General features: G+C 33.8%; 1 protein-coding gene across 1 annotated transcript in view; it reads left to right on the plus strand.

Annotated features, from left to right (window-relative positions):
• The window catches only part of LOC144971177 (uncharacterized), a 33,816-nt gene that overhangs the window by 1,157 nt on the left and 12,659 nt on the right, over positions 1–20,000 (plus strand). Inside the window, exons 2-8 of the mRNA XM_078911662.1 lie at positions 8,739–8,849; positions 12,263–12,343; positions 14,133–14,233; positions 15,909–16,066; positions 16,621–16,659; positions 17,075–17,238; positions 18,830–18,888. Of these exons, the coding sequence (XP_078767788.1) occupies positions 8,795–8,849; positions 12,263–12,343; positions 14,133–14,233; positions 15,909–16,066; positions 16,621–16,659; positions 17,075–17,238; positions 18,830–18,888 (657 nt within the window). The 5' untranslated portion in view covers positions 8,739–8,794. The remainder of the gene's footprint in view (positions 1–8,738; positions 8,850–12,262; positions 12,344–14,132; positions 14,234–15,908; positions 16,067–16,620; positions 16,660–17,074; positions 17,239–18,829; positions 18,889–20,000) is intronic.

The raw sequence follows: 20,000 nt of genomic DNA on the forward strand, positions 1-20,000 counted from the left end.
TGGGGAGTGAACCTGAGACTCAGTGAAGTGTACACCAGTGGGGAGTGAACCTGAGACTATGGTTTTCGGCGGGATTCAGCTAGTTTCATAAAGAAGCAATTACTTTTTTACGAAACCCGACAAAACCTGGCAATATCCGAGAAAGTTATGGGTAGTAGGCAACAGTGGGGAGTGAACCTGAGATTCGGGGAAGTGTACACCAGTGGGGAGTGAACCTGAGACTGGGTTTCGGCGGGTTTTGAAAAAAAAAAAGCAATTACTTTTTGTTTACGAAATGCGCCATCTCCCAACAAAATCGGGCAAAGTTATGGAAAGTAGGCAAATAATGGGAATGAACCTGAGACTAAGGGAAGTGTACACCAGTGGGGAGTGAACCTGAGACTATGGTTTTTGGCAGGTTTCAGCGAGTTTCACATAAAAGCAATTACTTTTTTACGAAACCCGGCAATATTCGACAGTTATTGAAAGTAGGCAACAATGGGGAGTGAACCTGAGATTCATGGAAGTGTACACCAGTGGGGAGTGAACCTGAGACTCTGGTTTTCGGCGGATTTCAGCGAGTTTCATATAAAAGCAATTGCTTTTTTACGAAACACGACGAAAACCTGGCAATATCCGAGAAAGTTATGGGTAGTAGGCAACAGTGCTGGGGAGTGAACCTGAGATTCGGGGAAGTTTACACCAGTGGGGAGTGAACCTGAGACTGGGTTTCTGTGGGTTTTGGAGAAAAAAAAGCAATTACTTTTTGTTTACGAAATGCGCCAAATCCCAACAAAATCGGGCAAAGTTATGGAAAGTAGGCAAATAATGGGGAGTGAACCTGAGACTAGGGAAGTGTACACCAGTGGGGAGTGAACCTGAGACTATGATTTTTGGCGGGTTTCAGCGAGTTTCACATAAAAGCAATTACTTTTTTACAAAACCCGACTAAACCTGGCAATATCCGACAAAGTTATTGAAGTAGGCAACAGTGGGAGTGATCCTGAGAATCAGGGAAGTGTACACTTGTGGGAATTGAACCTGGGACTCTGGATTTTGTAAAAAAGCAAAACCAAGGGGGAGGGGGAATTACTTTTTTACGAAACCCGCCAAAAGCCGACAAAGTTATGGGAAGCAGGCAGCAGTGGGGAGTGAATCTGGGATTTGGACACCGATGAGGATTGAACCCGGGACTGCGAGAGGCTGTTACCAGTGGACAGTGAGCTCAGAATGTACTTTTATTTCGAAACCTACCGAAATTGTCAAAAGTTATGGGAAGTGGGCACCATTGGGCAATGAACCGGGACTCAGGGAAGTGCACACCGGTTGGGAGTGAACCTGGGACTGTGAAAAGAGGAAATCAGTGGAAATGAACCTGGGACTAAGGAAGATGGATACCAGTGGGAAATGAAGCCGGACTATGGGATTGGGTACCAGACGAGAATGAAGCAATTACTTTTTTATGAAACCCGCCAAAACCCGCCGAAAAACCATAGTCTCGGGTTCACTCCCCCACTGTTACTTTCTTTCCATAACTTTGTCGGATATTGGCGGGTTTCGTAAAAAAGTAATTGCTTTTTTTTAAACGAAACCCAGTCCCAGGTTCACTCCCCAATGGTGTACACTTCCCTGAGTCCCAGGTTCACTCCCCACTGCTACCTATTTCCCATAACTTTGTCGGGTTTCGGCGTGTTTTGGCAGGTTTCGTAAAAAAAAAAGAAACATCCATAAAAATACCACGTGTGTTCAGTAAATAGATGTCAATTGTAGTCTAATATTATTCAGTATCTATTTAAATTATTAATATTATTATAATTATTATTATTATTATCATTATTATTATTATTATTATTATTATTATTATTATTATTATTATTATTATTATTATTATCATTATTATTATTATTATTATTGTCATGTAAATTTCAATATAATACGGCAATTAATTCTCGGAAGTACATCGCTCAATTAAAAATGAATTTATAATGAATCGGGTTTGTCTTAGATGACAAAACAAACAAACAAACAACAACAACAAGGAGAACAACAACAACAGAAAAAAGCAAGATTTTAAAAAGTAATAAACAATAGAAGAGCACAATAATGAAAAACAACAACGCGATGATAACACATAAAAGATATTCGTAATAAATCGATAACTGATTAAATTACTCCAACTACTTGATTAAAAAAAAAATCATAACCATAATCATAATAATGACGATGATGACGATTACAACAACAACGATAATAATAATAGTAAGTAGAAATAATAATAATAATAATAATAATAATAATAATAATAATAATAATAATAATAATAATAAAAGAACAATAGTATAATATCAACATTAACATTTCAAGCAAATAAAATTATTAAAACAAAAGTTTAAAAAATATAAATAGACAGAAGGAATTTTTAAAAAATATTGGGAAAAAAAAAAAAAAAAGTTACCCTTACCGGGATTTGAACTCTCGAACCTTAAGCTCAGAGTCAAACAGCTTATATCCACCATGCCATGGTGTCACTGAACTCTTAGAGACATTTAATCATGTCTATTCAGACATTAAAAAGGGTATTTGAATGCCTCTCTTATTTTTGATATTTTGAACTCTGTTAATTGCACGATAGCAGAAGTTAAAAAATTTCGATCAAAATATTTTTACAACTTTGAATCGGACTGTCAGTTACTGCACGTGTTCAATCTGGAAGTATAGGTCAGCAGTTTATTTCCATTCAACCGAGATTGTCGCACTTTTCACTCTCTCTTTAAAAAAGAGTTCCTTATGGATACTGAATAGTGGCAAAGCACTATTCAGTATCTGATACTGAATAACCACTTCCTTAGAAATATGACTTGGGTTTGATACTAATATTTTTGTGTTCGCTGTGATTATCCCCAGACACCTGTCTGGGGATAATAAAAATTTGTTATCCCCAGACACCTGTCTGGGGATAACAAATTTTTATTATCCCCAGACGCATATTTGAAACTCCGCTCTTTTAAACAATTATCCACATTCCAGAATATGGAATGTTTCCAGATGCACATAGAAATAAGGAAAGTTAATAAAATATCTATAAAAACATAAAATTAACCAACATTAAAATCAGTTGTTACTACATATACACAATATGCGTCGACTTCGAAGTGGGTGTCATGGCCGAATGGTTTAGTCGTCTGCCCTGGAAGTTTGACCATAATCGACGTTGTGGGTTCGAATCCTGGTAACGTCACTTCTTTTTTTAAATTTTTTTTTAAAAATTCCGTCTTCTTTTTACAGAACGTTGAAAGGGATAAATGTCCCATCCATCCTCCCCCCACCTCTTTCTTTTATTATTAAACTCTCTTTCTCTCTCTCTCTCTCTCTCTCTCTCTCTCTCTCTCTCTCTCTCTCTCTCTCTCTCTCTCTCTCTCTTGTTTTTTTCTAGTTTCTAGCAAATATATTCGTCCCCACTCCGATCTCAAATAGTGTCTAAAAAGAATAAATAATTAAAAAGCAAACAGAAATATTCAGAGAGCTACCAAATGGTCAGATAGAGGAGAAAAAAACAAACAATAATTGTTTTAAAAATAAAAACAATAATTGTTTTAAAAATAAAAACAATTTAAGAAATTCATGCTCAGAAACGGAACATTTACATAAAGGTTTAGCAAACAAAAAACTCTAAGGTTTAGGTCAAAATATAAAAAAAAAAAGAAAAAGAGAGATTTCCCTCGGAGCAGGGAATAGTGTTAACAATAATAATAATAATAATAATAATAATAATAATAATAATAATAATAATAATAATAATAATAACAATTATGATAATAATAATAATAATAATAATAATAATAATAATAATAATAATAATAACAATTATGATAATAATAATAATAATAATAATAATAATAATAATAATAATAATAATAATAGTATGATAATAAGAGTATTAATAATAAAAATAATACTATTATTGATAATAATATAATAATGATTATGATGGTAATAGTAATAATAATAACAAATATTACAATTATTATTATTGTTATTATTATTATTATTATTATTATTATTATTATTATTATTATTATTATTATATTATTATCATTGACCGAAACAAAAAAACAATAATAGATCTAGAGCAAATTAAATAATGAAATAATATTATCGGAGAAATAAAAAATTCAACTGATTAAAAAAAAACTCTTACTCGGAACAAAAGTGAAAACAATGAAAATCAATTGGGAAGAAAGAAAGAAAAGTAAAAAAAAAAAAAATGGGGGGGGGGGGGGGGGGCGGTCGCGACTGGGTCAAATCTGTGCAGCTAAAAGGAGTAAAATGAAAGGTGGCCTTACCCACTGAGCTGCCTATCCACACCGCTATCGGAATATTTTAAATTCATATATGAGCTAAACATATTTCCACCATTTTTGCTTCCTTGTTTTGCGACGGTAGTTATTTTCATATCTGATTCGAATAAAGATATGTTGTTGGATCTAGTTTTGTGGACGTGTGATACTAAATTGTATTGTCTTGTGCGAAGCAGACAGGAAAATAACAGGTGTGGGTTTTGGGCTTTGGGGCAAACAACACCATGGCCTAGGAATTCGTCCGCGACATAAAAATTATTCCCGGTCGTCCCCAAAATTGTGGCCAGAATGAGCAAATTATAGAAACAAGAGATGATCAATAAAGTTAACAGGTAGGTTGGTAATGAAAATTTAAATGGTTGGTGGACTATGAACAGATTTGATGATTAACAACTTTCTTCCTGGTTGAAAATAAAAAGTCGAATTGCCAGTTTGACGTTTTCAGATCAAAGTAACAAAAGAAATTTCATTGATCCATTTGCTTTAAAATATTTTTTTAAAAAAGAGCTGGATCTGACATTTGATCACTATTTACTTTCATCTTGTGTTAAATATCACTTGATATATTAACTGTTTTGGGACACAACCACTAGTATTTTTTCCAGAATATTTGGTATTTTTCACGCCTAGTTTGGCATTTTGCATAAAATCTTTCTGCCCACTTGCTACATGCGTCTGGGGATAGTATCCTCAGACAGGTGTCTGGGGATAACAAAAATTGGTTATACCCAGACACCTGTCTGGGGATAACGAATTTTTATTATCCCCAGACAGGCGTCTGGGAATAATGACAGCCTTTTGTGTTCGTGGATAGCTCAGACGGTAGAGCCACGCTCTCACCTGCCAGGCGGAGTTGTCGTACCAATAAGGTCGCAGGTTCAAACCCCACCACCGCCGCGGGGAAAAAAAAAAAATAATAATTTTTATTCTCTATTGTCTTCTGGCACTTTTCTACTCACTTCATATCTTCATGTCTCGTAGGCAGTTTAGTGAGCAGCAGCAGTGGCAGTCAAATTTTGATCCAACTCGCCCATAGGAAAGTTGTGACTGGAAATTGCCGTTCGCGTTTTGGGGGGTTCAATTAAAGATGCATAACTTCGTTATAAAGAGGAATATCGCAGATATTTTGGTATCATTATTTTCGTCTTTCAATTTCCTTTTAAATGGTGCCACTTAAGGAAAAATCCATTAATAATTCCAGAAGTTATATGAAGTTAAAATTTGGCAATTTTCAAATTCATTTATTTTTTTATTTACCGCGTGTGTTTTAAAAATTTAAACGCTTGTTTTTAGAATAACATCTAAACTTTATTCATGCCAAATTTCAGGGCTCTATATCGATGCGCAGACACCTTTTAACTCTGACTCTGCGCCGAAATGCCATGTTTACATTATCTTCTCATCATGGCTGCCGGACGATATCGATATTCATATCGATATTTTAAATTTATTTATATATTATTTGAATTTTAGTCCATAATATTTTCAGTACTATTATTTACTATGTTTTTATTTTGAATACATACTTTCCAACTTTATTTATGGGCATTTTATAGTTTTTGTTTTAAAAGTTCGTATATTTCTTCTCTTTGTGAAATTCGATATTAATAATATCGATATTTTATAAATACCAATTGCTTTAATTGAATTTTATTTTACTTTGCCATCAAGTTTCTTTCCCATATGTTTTTCATTTGTATCCATATTCTAAAGGCCTTAGCCTTAATAATTATTATGGTAAGAAGTTCTTTTAGTTATACATTTTGACACCCCATACATTGAGAGAGAAGGGGGGGGGGGGGGGGATAAAATTATATTAATTGTCAGTTCAAATGATGTAATAGCAATAAACCCAAAGTGGTTCAGCATAATTTTTTAAAGTATTAAAAGCCAGAACTTTCCTTCTAATTATAATAGGGAATCTGTTTCAATTTATTTGAACTTTTTCAATCTACCATTTTATTTATATGTAATTAAATTGCCATAGGTAAAAATAAACTCATTATGTCATTACACAACATGTTTATATCTTTTCATTTAAATACTCTCAAACTCTTTTTTATTCTCTATGTATTCATTCAAGGAGGGGAATTATTTGCAATTGTTTCAGTGAGATATTGGGGATAAATCCAAAAGTGATATAGCAAATTGTTTCTTACGTCTAGCCGAGTTTTTGATTATGTAACATCTGCGTCATATTATGTAATAATGTGTTAATTTGAAATGTTTATCGTCCTCTTTATTAATGTAAATGCATTGTCCTCGATAAGACAAACATTTTGGTATACAATATATGATAAGAACTCCATATTGACTGTTTTAACCATTTTTTATTAACATCGCGCGATTTCGGTCACAACTTTGCAATGGTAATTTTGGGGTAAAAATCGGTCTGAAATTTCAGACTTTGAACTGCCGTAACTACATTTCTAATCAAGATAGAAACAAAATTCAAACTGTTTTGTAATCTGTGTTGCCAGCTCTTCAATATGACATTGGTTTCAAGTGTGTGAGGTACATTTAGAATTTCTATTAAACTTCCTACTTGAGGTACACTTTCACTTACACACACTTACTTGCACAACTACAAAAAATTTGAAAATGCATATCAGCATAATTTCATTGAATTTGAAAATGGTTTCAAAAAGTTAAAAAGGGGCTTGAAGACACAAATACAGTGATACAAAAATTATCCTTATATCGCAATTGGTTTAATAGGCAGTTTAGTGAGCAGCAGCAGTGGCAGTCAACAAATTGTGACCCAACTCGCCCATTGGAAAGTTGTGACTGGAAATTGCCTTTCGCGTTTTGGGGGGTTCAATTAAAGATGCATAACTTCGTTATAAAGAGGAATATCGCAAATATTTTGTTATCATTATTTTCGTCTTTCAATTTTCTTTTAAATGGTGCCAATTAAATAAAAATCCATTAATAATAAATAATTCCAGAAGTTATATGAAGTTAAAGTTTGGCAATTTTCAATTGCATTTTTTTTATTTACCGCGTGTGTTTTTAAAATAAAAACGCTTGTTTTTAGAATAATATCTAAACTTTATTCATGCCAAATTTCAAGGCTCTATATCTATGCGCAGACACTTTTTAACTCTGCGCCGAAATGCCATGTTTACATTTTCTCATCATGGCTGCCCCACGATATCGATATTCATATCGATATTTTTATTTTAGTTATGTACTATTTTAAATTTAGTCCATAATATTTTCAGTACTATTATTTACTATGTTTTTATTTTGAATACATATTTTCCAACTTTATTTATGGTCAATTTTATAGTTTTTGTTTTAAAAGTTCATATATTTCTTTCTTTGTGAAATCCGATATTAATAATATCGATATTTTAAAAATACCAATTGCTTTAATTTTATTTTATTTTGCCATCAAGTTTCTTTCTCATATGTTTAGATATGTTTGTTATCATTTGTATCCATATTCTAAAGGTCTTAGCCTTAATAATTATCATGGTAAGAAGTTCTATTAGTTATAAATTTTGACACCCCCACACATTGAGAGAGAAGGGGGGGGGGGAGTGGGGGGAATAACATTATATTAATTGTCATTTCAAATGATGTAATAGCAATAAACCAAAAGTGGTTCAGCATAATTTTTTAAAGTATTAAAAGCCAGAACTTTCCTTCTAATTAAAATAGGGAATCCGTTTCAATTTATTTGAACTTTTTCAATCTACCATTTTATTTATATGCAATTAAATTGCCAGAGGTAAAAATAAACTCATTATGTCATTACGCAACATGTTTATATCTTTTCATTTAAATACTCTCAAACCCTTATTATGGGCAATTCTTTTCTCCACAGGAAGCCAATGTAATTCACAGAGAAGGAGAGTTACCGACACATATTTGTGTTTATTTTGTACAATGAGTCTAGCTCTGTTATGTTGAGCAACCTGAAGTTTACACATTTTATCTTTAATTAGCCAAATTTGCCCAGAGGGAGTTACAATAGTCCAATTTTGATAAAGAAGGGAATTTATTCTATATACTTTGGTATTAATTGTCGAATTTTACTTTTTATTTTATTTTTTCGTTTTTAAATGCATAGATTGTATGGTGTATTGTTTCCGAGAGTAATATTTGATTTATTTGCCTGTTTAAGGATACTTGGCCTTCCACTCATAATATGTTTTATTATTGTTTAGTTTTAACTGAGTTTGGTACATCCAAGATTCAATCTCATTAAAACCGTTCCGAATAGACCCTAAAGACAAAATTGAAATTTATTTATTTATTTTGATTATGCTGGTTTGTAATATTTAAGCCATTAAAATTACACATACAGTACTGCTTTTACCATAGGAATACTTCCATTGCGGTATAATATGAAGAAATGTGATTGTGGATTCTTTTTATTTTATTTCATTGCAGGTACAATTATGATGTCCTTGATTTGACAGCATAATTTTGATTTTGCTGTCAACATAATGTCTTTATCAAAAGCCTTCAAAAAAGGTGGTCATCGTTACGATGATAGTCCAGGTAACTTTTTCTTTTGTGCACATTGCGTAATCTGGGTACTTTTCCCTTGTATTAATTTCAATTTTCTACTGTATAGAGAATGTCTATTAATACTACAGAGTGTATTTCGACACCCGAAACTCAGGTGTATTTTGTCACCAAATTCGACACCCAAATCAATCGCTTTCCTTGTCAGTCGCAGTCCACAGTTACCATCAGTCATTTCTTGATTTCTTGCTTGTGAAAATATGGATAGACGGTCGACCTCTAGGGGACAAAATTCTCATCAAGCGATGAGTTCCTTGAAAGGATCAAGGAGTTAGAGGATGAAACTCATTGTTCTTTTGTATTTAAAATTTCGACGAAAACAGAAACGGACAACAAGACACGAAAGCAGCCTATCGACAACAAGAAATTAGCAAGACTGTGATTATTAAAAAAAGAGTCAATGCAACCGGTGTTGTGTGAATTATACATAAATAGGGAATAGCGTCTATCTGTGGACGTTTTCAAATTGGGTTCTTGATGGGCGGAAGATTGGAATAAATCAAATCATAAATTACACAAGCAATGCAAGCTAAGAGAAATTTACATCGTAACAAAGCAATGCCAATGATGTTGTATGACTGAAAGAAAAAATGTGGTGTTTGCGAAGAATGAAAAGAATTCCCCATACATTATAATACTCCCAAAGGGTCTCCCGAATGCTAGATACCTCTCAACCACAACAAAAATGTTAAAAGGAACTCATGGTAATCTCTATGTGTTCTACTTTATTATATTTATTCATCCCATGGGGGAAATTTGTCACAAGGGGGTCTTTCAAGGGAAGACTAGAATAACCCAGGCGTCACCTGCAGTGCAGCGCCGCAAATTGAGCTAAAGTGAGATGGCTTGCTCAAGGTCACACAGCGCAGCGGCGGGTGATCATACTTGTTTTTTGCCATCCACGTTTATGAGTAATTCTCACTAAACTGTATTAACCAGACTATAAAAGTTTAAGGTTAAGTATAGTTTTGTGTGTTGGTCCGTTATATTTCTGGATGGTAATGTTGTGAGCTTCTTAGCCAAGCGCACACTATCTATAAACGTTCAAGGTTACACATCGTTTTGTGTGTTGGTCCGTTATACTTCCGTATGGCAATGTTTTGAACTTCTTAGACAAGCGCATATTATCTATATTGATAGATATATACCATTTCTACACATAAAGCTTTAGGTCATCTATTATTATGAGATGTTGCAAATAGAAGGAAGGAAATTGACATCACTTAGCCCTTTGTTTTTAACCAGCCATTTTTTCTTTTTAGTTCTCACTAATTTCTATCAATCAGACGAAAAACGTTCAAGGTTACACATCGTCTTGTGCGTTAATTCGGCTGGTGGATGTTATGAGTATTTTTTTTTTTTACAGTATCTATAATTGTATGCCCTTTGCTGTTTAAGTCATCTGTGTCAGAATAATATAATATGACCTATAGGTAGAACGGAGTTGACGTCACTTAGGTCTTTTTTATTGGGTTTTTTAAACAGAGTAAACTATATTAACCAGACTATAAACGTTCATGGTTATGCATAGTTTTGTGTGTTGGTCCATTCTACTTCCGGATGGCAATGTTGTGAGTTTCTTAGTCAAGCACGCAACATCTATACTCAGGATGGGGTGAGGTGGGGATGTTGATATGTCTCAAGTGTGTAATTTTTGGTTCGGTAGAGAGCGGTAGGGGATTAGTGTGATCAATGTTTTCTTGCACAAGAGAGCGTATGTTTGTGTTTGTGATAGAAAGAAAGAAAGCTATAGAGAGACAGACAGAAAAAAAAAAGAGAGTGAGAGAGAGAGAGATGGTCGTGCAGTTGATGGTTTGTGTGTTTGCAAAGACGAACAATTGTAGAATTCTTGTCAAACCCCCCCGCTCCCTTAATACTAATACTATCATCCAGTGTCATCATCAAGGTTGCCAATTTTCAGTATATTTATTGAATTCGGTATGTTATAAACCCTCAGTGTATTTTCCAATCACCTGCTAACCTGAAAAAAAAAAAAAAGTAAGTATTTCTTTTTACTGGAGTTCAGCGCTCAGACGTGGGTTGGTCAATGTGTCAGTAAAATTTTGCCTCCTGAATTGGCAATCGTTTGTCAGCCTGATGGATCCTCTTTTTAAGTATGAAGTTTGTCAACCATTTTGGATTTGACCACATTGCTTCTGTTTCCTGTTTTACTGCTATAGTCAGAAAGCGTTGTTTACTTATTAATCTTTGTAGTTTGTATTGATATGTAGCCTGGATTGTTGTGCTTTTTCATGCCAAAATTCCTAAAGGTTATCAAGGAGGATTAGCAGTAATATGAATTAAGCCCAACCTCTGACATGACAGTTTTATTGTTTTGTTGTTTTTTCTATATTGCTTTCTCAACTAACTGCAGATTAGTAGCTTGGTCTCTTTAGAATGGACAAAAACATGACATGGGAGCTACCGGTCACCGGACCATGTTCTGTTGTTGAACCTGGACATTGCTCCGCCAGTTTTCTCATCTTCAGAATATCCCTTTCCAGAGCTGCCAATTGTAGGCCAAAAAGGCGTATTTTTACACTTTAAAAATCAAATTACATGTTTATGCTTTTTGTTCTACATTACTCCTTTTTGTCGTGTGGGTGTTTAAGAAAGAATCTCGTCTCATTGAAAACAGAAGAAAGCTTCATTTTCATCATCCACTCCCAGCTTATCCTGTTTTCTGAAGCCTAAGCCATAAGCTTTATTTGAGCAGAAGTGACCTTTACCAAATTTAATGTGGAGATGAATATTCCAATTGAGAATGAAGATGATTGTGGTGATAAATGTTTATTGATATGCCTTTTCCTTCAAAATTACACCTTTTCTTTAGTTGGGATTGGCAGCTTTGCCTTTCCCCTTTTATCCTCTTCCTTCATTCCCATTATATTATTGTTAGATGTCTCTAAATTTGAGATGAGAATGTAATTCAAAGTCATGCTTGACCATTTTATTATTAAGGTTCTTCAGCATCTATTGCATTACATTATGTCACATTCAGTACCAAAGCATAAACTGGAGACGTGGGTACCATTATTTGAAAAGTGATCATGGGCTAGAGAGGTGAAATTCGTCAAAATATTCTTCTTATTTCTTATCCTTTTTTCTTTTAAAAAAAATTGATTTAATTTTCATGTAAACAAAATTGAGAGGCATAGTTTTAAAAAACCCAACACAATATGGTTTTGGCTATGGATTTCCTTGCTTTTCTATTTTATATGTTGATTCTCAATCCTGGATTCTTCTTCTTCTTCTTCTTCTTCGCCGCCTTCTTCTTCATATTATTATTATTCAAATGGCATTGTTGCAGTTTCGTTAATCCTAGTGTCCATAACATTTTGTTGATGTAAAACAGATAAAATAATTGCAACAAATATTTATTTCAGAGGCTGGTCCATCTAAGAGGGATCAATATAGCAGTGATGAAGATGATGAACCAACCCAAAGGAAGGGGTTGTCCCATTCAAGTAAGGAGAAATTTGTCAACTCATCCCAATGTTTGTCATTTTTTGTTTGTTTTGTGTGTATATTTATATATACATAGATGATTATAACATCATGACTTATTCGTTGTACGGATCCGTACAATTTAATAGGCTTATGTATTTTTTAACTTCAAAATTACCTTATTGCACCAAGCCATCAGAGGACTCCTAGGCCTAGGCCAGTTCTTGTGTTTGATTTGTAAATCCATCATCCAAGAGTATTTACTGGGTGGGGATCCTGACCTCCCATAGTGGGCAGGGAGGTACATGCTGTGTCTTCTATCCCCCCTTACCTGTTTTCCAATTGTTTCCTGTCGTTGTCTTGGAATGAGATTACTTAGTTTTGTCCTGACCCTGGCCGGAGTTCCTTGGCTGGGAGGGAAACAGTCGAATGTATAGTTATAGTTTTGGGAGATGATATTTTTTTCCTTGTAAATCATCTCTCTGTTTTGCATTGTATTATGTTTAGTTTACATATTATATTATATGATTTGTAAACATTTGAGTGTATTTCTCTTAGTTGGGACCTGTGCTTGTGTCTGGATGAGACTTTTAGGTGATCTCAAACCAAGTACTTTGACGGTGTGCTCTTGGAATCTACATCTGTTCCCTATTTGAACCAATTCCCCTTTGTCTCACCTTTTCTTTTGTGCTTTAATTGTAATTCTAGAACTTTTTACTATCCCATTTTCTTCCTTTTTACTGGCGCTGATATGACCTTAATGTGTTGCAAGCGCCGTAAAACCCTTAAAAAAACCCAAGAGTATTTAGATTTAATATCGGTTCATGTAAATTATAAACTCTACCTCATACACCAATTCCGAATTGGGTTACAAATGAAGAATCATGTGACTGTCAGTTCATGTTGGACTGTCTAGAAGTCTTGTTTTGTCTAATTAAAAGGTAAAAAAAGTAAGTACATAATGTCTTTTTACTGGAGTTTAGCACTCAGAAAGGGGTCTATCTATGTGTTAGCGTAAAAGTTCAGTAAATTTTTGCCTCTTTAATTTGCAATCCTGCTAGACTTATTTTGTGATAACACCACTGCAGTATCATGTGTTAAGAAATGAGGTAGAGTGAAAAAAGATGGAATTAGCAGGCATTGATATCAAGTACATTTAGCTCTACTCCTTAGGGGCAGCATCAACTAGCAAAGTGGCCATTAAAGGAGTTTCACTTGATTTAGTACTTAAAATCAGTGACATAAAGGTCAAAGACCGCATTTACTAAATTCTATCGTAATGTGTGGAAACAGAAAAGGATTTTATGTGGGCAATGCTAGCAAATTGAGTATTGCTGCAGGCATTTTCACATTTTTGGCCTTAACAAATGCTTTAAAACTTTATTTGTAACCCAATTCGGAATTGGGCTGTGAGGTAGAGTTTGAAAATTAAATGAACTTACCTGTAATGAGTCCACCTCCAGATTGAGAAGAAATGCCCTTCCAGTCTTAGATATCGCTTAATTCAATAGTACTTGATTATACTTTTAGGTATGTATCCTATCCCGTTATATTTGTTCCGTTTGTCTGTTCTGACGCACATCAAAGTCTGACAGTCACGTAATTCTTGGTTTGTTCCCCATTCAGAATTGGACTCGTCAGAGTTCCACTCAAACATCACAGGTAAGTTGGTTTAATTTTCAAATAATGTCTTATATTCGTCTCCACTATGAGATTTGCCTACTAATGGGTACATACATACACTTTAACTGGTTCATTTCTTTTTTTTTTTTAATTTAAAAAAAAAATAATTTCTTTTTAATCTTTCAGGTTCAAAGATGTCTAAGCAGGGGGGTAACATAAGCAAGAAAAGTCCAGGGATTAGCAAACAGCCACCTGGAGGTCATGGTCAGCATAACAAACCAGCCGAGGTAAGGCATAATTCTTTATTTTGTCAGGGATGCCCTTTTTTCCCTTTTTTTCCACCTTTTTGAAATTTTTCGATATTGGTGAATTAATTTTTTAAAAAAATGAAAGCATTGGGTGTTTAAAGGCCACAGTTAAGGGGAAGCTACATGGATAAGTATCTTTTTCTATGATTTAAAGGTAATACCATTTGATGAAGAGATGTGCATGAAATATTTTCATATATGGGCTTTACGAGAATGATTAAAACAAAAATTTAGCAAAGGGCATCCCTGCTTTTTGTGGGGCAGGGTAGTGTGTGTGTGTGAAGGGGGGGAGAGATTATAGGTTAAAAGAGAGACAATATTTGATACTATTGTATTTCCTAATGGGGCTATATCATTTGAATGGTTAACAAAACAGAGTTATTCAGAAGACAAGGATACATTTTCATGTTAAAGCGTCATTTTGGATTTTATGATATTTTTGTGGACAAATGGTTTGTTTAATATAGAAAGTGCCTTTCTAAAGTCTTACCCTGTTTTACTGGCATTGTAGGTTGACAGTTCAGAGTTCTGAGAGTAAGTGACATCCTGAATTGATAGCGAGATAATAATCATAATAATTGTTGCTACGAAATAGATTTCAAAATATGCCTAGATACTTTTATTGAGTGATTGTGCAATATAATCTATTTGAGCATCTCCCAAAGGTCTAGTGTTGTTGCCACTTGATTATTTATTCCTTTGATACTCATGAATACACAATTTCTTTCTTCTGAAGGAGGTGCTCCCATTCTTCCACTGGCCAGTTTTTGGGATTTTCTCAGAAATTTTCTGCTGATTTTGCCCTGTCACACATTTTCCTCTGATAAAAGCTCAGGTCAAGTGGTGGATCTGTTAAAAAATCACCATCGTGTCTTATGTCATATTTTGACACCTCTGTGCTCAGTTGCATGAACTTTGGTGACACTCCCATTTTTATAGCGTCAGTCTAGACAAACTTGCACCAGACGTCATTGGTGGTCGAAAAGGAAGGGGCGGGGGAGGGGTTAAATGAGTCTTAAGACTTTACATGTAAGTAGGTCAAGCGTCTTTTCCTCTTCCATATATATCTCAACAGTTCTTCTGTCAATCTTCATATTCTTAGTAAACATCATCTTGTTGTAGAGAGATAATATACATTGATTACAATTATAAGGGGTGCTCAACTTAGTTGACTCTTTTTACTATTGCTTTTACTATGTTTTACAATTATAATTTATTATACTTGGTCTTATTTGTAAGGACCATAACTTCTGGGCTATTATAACAAAGATAAAACGAGTAATAACAAATACTTTCAGGCCTTTTAACTGAACTCTAATTTTAAATCTCTTGAATGAAAGGCAGGTCTTTAAAATCGTTTTAAGTTTAGGACAATTCATTAAAACTTTTACATACCCTTAGGTACATTATACCTCTACTATTAAGAATGGATATACACAAGAAGTAGTAATATAATATGCGAAACAATGATATTTTACGTTATGATTTTGTTTGAGTTTGACATATGGACCAGTGAATTTTCCTCCTTTTTGACAAATTGCAATTATCATCACTGAGTACAGGAATTGTGTTTGTTTATGCAATGGCATTAATTTATCATCGCATTTATATATGCATCATGTTAGTAATAGTTGAATGTTTCCATTTGTTTCAGCTATTCCGGAAGGATTTGATAAGTGCTATGAAATTGGCAGACACTGAGATATTATATGATGATGAATACTTTACAATTTTGGACCCTTGGAGGCAGGAGTGGGAGAAAGGGGTACAGGTCCCTGTCAATGAAGAAGAAATACCACCCATCAAAATAGTGTAAGGGATCAAGTTGCTTTTCCTCAAATCACCTTTTTTTCATTCAATTAATTTTTAAAAAATTATTATTTTAAAAAATTCATTTTTGTTTGATTTAATATTATGATAATTATGTCTCTTTCTTACTATTATTTATAAAATGTTGTAAGGCTTTTTTTGAAATAATTTGATGTATTGCACTTCACAGTTTAGGCATGGTTGGAGTTTCATGACTTTAAGTGGTCTCCACTAAACAGAAATTCAGTTAAAAAAAAGAAAAATCATATTCTTTCTAGAAATGAGAATCAGATGGTTAGAAATTGAGTTTCAAAGACCCTAAGGAGTTCAATTTATGCTAGTTAGCATTATTTTACATTTTATAGTCACATTCGCCCTGGAGAAGCATTGCAACTGGATTCTTAATCAGCTGACCTCTCGCTTTTTCCAACTGAAATTATTGTTTTCAATTCCCACCCGAGTATAAGTCAATCATTACTTTTTTTTGGGTTTTTTTTTTTCTTTTTACCTTTTCACCCTTTGCTGTCTGAAAATAGATTCCTCGTTTTATTTTGCAGGGAAGTTAAAAACAAGGAAAAGTTGAAAGATTTCAAGATGTAAGTAAGGGATACTTGCATTGGTACCTCTCACTGTTGTTGTTTGTCATTTGAAGGGCAAAATTAAAGCAAAAAATATTTATGTTCTTCTTCTTCTTCTTCTTCTTCTTCTTCTTCTTCTTCTTCTTCTTCTTCTTCTTCTTCTTCTTCTTCTTCTTCTTCTTCTTCTTCTTCTTCTTCTTCTTTTCTTCTTCTTAGTAGTAGTAGTCGTAGCAGCAATGGCAGTAACGGCAGCAGCAGCAGGAGGAGGAGGAGTGTTTTTTAAAAAAAACTCTTTGAAAAAAATTTGTTATGGGGAATCTAAAGGGGTGTATTTGTGATTTCTAGATTCACTTATGGATTTCGTCATATTTAGTTGGAATTTATTGTTATCTGAAAATTGATGCATGTTTTAATTTTTATCCTGCTTCTTCAGGCACCCAAGAAAATACCTTCATGAAAAAAATGATGAGACATATCAGTCTGGTCAGCACGAACTTACTGGCATGGTTGAGTTGTCTGAGCAGATTGTGCGCTATGACTTGGATGATATGGATGTCACATGGTTAGAACTTGTCAATGCGGACAGAGAAGAAATGGGTATGATTTTGTGTTATGCTAAGAAGGAAGAAGAAAAAAGTGGTTTTGTCTGAGTTCAGCCTTCCATTAATTTTTAAAGTTATGGTTCAAAGACCATGGCTGCCAACTGTCCTGATAAAATTGGGATCATGTTGATTTGGCACTGTGAAAATAAAATTTGGACTGTTTATGTGTATAAAAATGATCCGGGCGTGTCCCAGGATTATGGCTTTCTGACAAGCAAATTAAAACAAGGAACGGAAAAAGCTCTAAATCTAAATTTTATTATATAATTTCAGGCCTGTAAAATATCAGCCCACAGGCTGATTTCAGTCTTTTTGACAGTTTTCAGCCTTCCAACTGACAACAACATTGAGACCCTTTATTATTATCTTTCATGGAAACTCCAAAGCCTAGTAATAGATCGTAATCCACAATCACGCCAGTCTAATTTTAGACTATTGGGGAAAATTCGAAAATGAGTAATTTCTGACGTCATCTATTGTGAAACTACTTTCGTCATCCGAGGTCACAGGTCATGGATCTGAAATCGCAGTGCTGATATCAAGACAAGAGATGAATCCGTTCATTTTTATTATCTTCAAGCAATTGTGCATCATATCTATAATCAGTAGAGTAGATATTACATACTAATTGTTATAAAAATAATGACAGAAAATTTCTCAGACTTTTTGAATAATGGACATTTACAGGCCTGTAAAATAGTCCAACATATCGCTATTTTGGGTCATGACTTCATTGTGCATTAGGATGTCATGTTCTAGCTTTTTGAAAAGGTGGCAGCTATGAAAGACAAATACTGGTGAGTATTTTGTTACTTTCAGTGTTTGCCAACAATACTGTCGTTTGAATTTTGTATGGTGTTCTGGCCTCTTACATTTCCTATAACAGGCTTACTTTAATCATTCTTCTACCTCTACAATCAAATTTCATAATCATCGTCGTCGTCATCATCATCTGGGTGGGGTTTCTGACCTCCTATTGTGAGCAGGGAGGCAATTACTGTATCTTCTATCCCCCTATATCTGCTTTTTTCCGATTTGCTTCTGTCTTTGTCTTGGAATGAGATTACTTGGTTTTGTCCTGGCCTTGGCTGGGAGGGAAAAAGTGAAATGTATAGTTATTGTTTTGGGAGATGATATTTTTCCCTTGTAAATCATCTCTCTGTTATCTTATATTTGTTATTTTGAATTTATATTGTCAGTATTTGAGTGTATTCCTCTTAGTGGGATCCTGTGCTTCTGTCTGAATGAGACTTTTAGGTGATCTCAAAACCATGCACAATGATAGTGTGCTATTGGAATCTTCGTGTTCCCTATTGTACCATTCCCTTTTGACTTTATTTTCTTGTGTGCTTTTAATTGTAATCTATAATTGTTTAACTATCCCATTTTCTTCCTTTATGCTGGCGCTGAGCATCATCGTGGCCAATATCTCCACAACAATGAACATCATTGTCGTCATCATCAAGAAATAAATTTGATAATGTCATGGAGGTGATGATTTTGTTTGCTACTTAATAGTTCACTTATCTTTTCACCAAATTTAACCTAAGACAGAATTATAGGTACCTTTTGCTTTTCTTCTTCAGGTCTGCAAGTCATAAATGAATGGAATCTGGAGAGAATGATTGAGGAATTGGAAAACCAGGTGTGTAATCAAACCATGGATGCCAGTATGGCAGAGGCTTTGTTTTTTTTTTATTGGAAATTTATAGATATGATATTAAATTAAGTAGTGATCATGGTTATGATGCTACATTTAGGTTCCTCCACACAGAATAGTTCTTGGGCTTCATTGCTCTCATTCACTGGCACGTCTGTTTTGAGTGTTACTGATATTTTTTTTAATTTGCAAAATGGAATCTCCAGATTTAAAAAAAACGGATTTCAGAATATCTTTTCATCTTTCAGCTCCAAAATAGCACTGCCAAATAACAGTTGCTCACTGTGCGAAAATTGGACTAATGGAAGTTGACAAGAAGTTCAGTAAAATCAGTACAAATTTATTTATCATTTGCTCAATCTCCTTACATACCGGGAAAGACTGCCCATTTAAAGGTGTTTTCAAAAAATTCTTATTCTGCATCTATCAGGATAACGACAGAGTAAAGATATAAATATAGGTCATGCCTAAACTTAGAGCCTAGATGGAATTTTGGGATTACATTATTTTTAGAGAAGTTTTTTCAAGGCTTTTAATGTTATTTCATTTCTCAAAATGAAGCTTAAATCCTCTGATTTCTGAACTTCAATGAAAATATTTGACTCAGTTATATAATCTGTTGCATAATCTGATTAATTGTGCATGTAAGTTACATGATAAAACAAATCAAATTTTTAAAGTCAATAAATCATTCAGGTTCTCAACTAAAAGTTCATTGCTGATCTCTAAGAGTTTCATTACTGATTTTTTTTCAGTTTTAAATGTTGATCATATCATTACTTTGAGTTAAATTTGCATGTTATATAGATTTAAAATATGCATGTTTATTATGTACAACATACACCTTGAAATTCTTTGGCCTAAAATACATTTTATAGGAATACAATGATGACAATTTATATACTAAAGACTTTCTTGATATGATGAATTTCAAGTTGCTGTGTTCAAAATCCCTATTAAATTTTTCACAGAAAAAACCCCTTTTCTTATGACAGTTATTGAAATGATTAATTACAACATTTTTAAAACATTAAATATCTAGTGGTTTTGGGATAAATGATTATTTTAGTGCATACGACAGTTTGTAAAATCCTTCA

Source organism: Berghia stephanieae, chromosome 4 (assembly GCF_034508935.2).
Source record: "Berghia stephanieae isolate SIO BIC M18660-M18661 chromosome 4, UCSD_Bste_1.3, whole genome shotgun sequence".
In the NCBI taxonomy this organism is placed as follows: domain Eukaryota; kingdom Metazoa; phylum Mollusca; class Gastropoda; order Nudibranchia; family Aeolidiidae; genus Berghia; species Berghia stephanieae.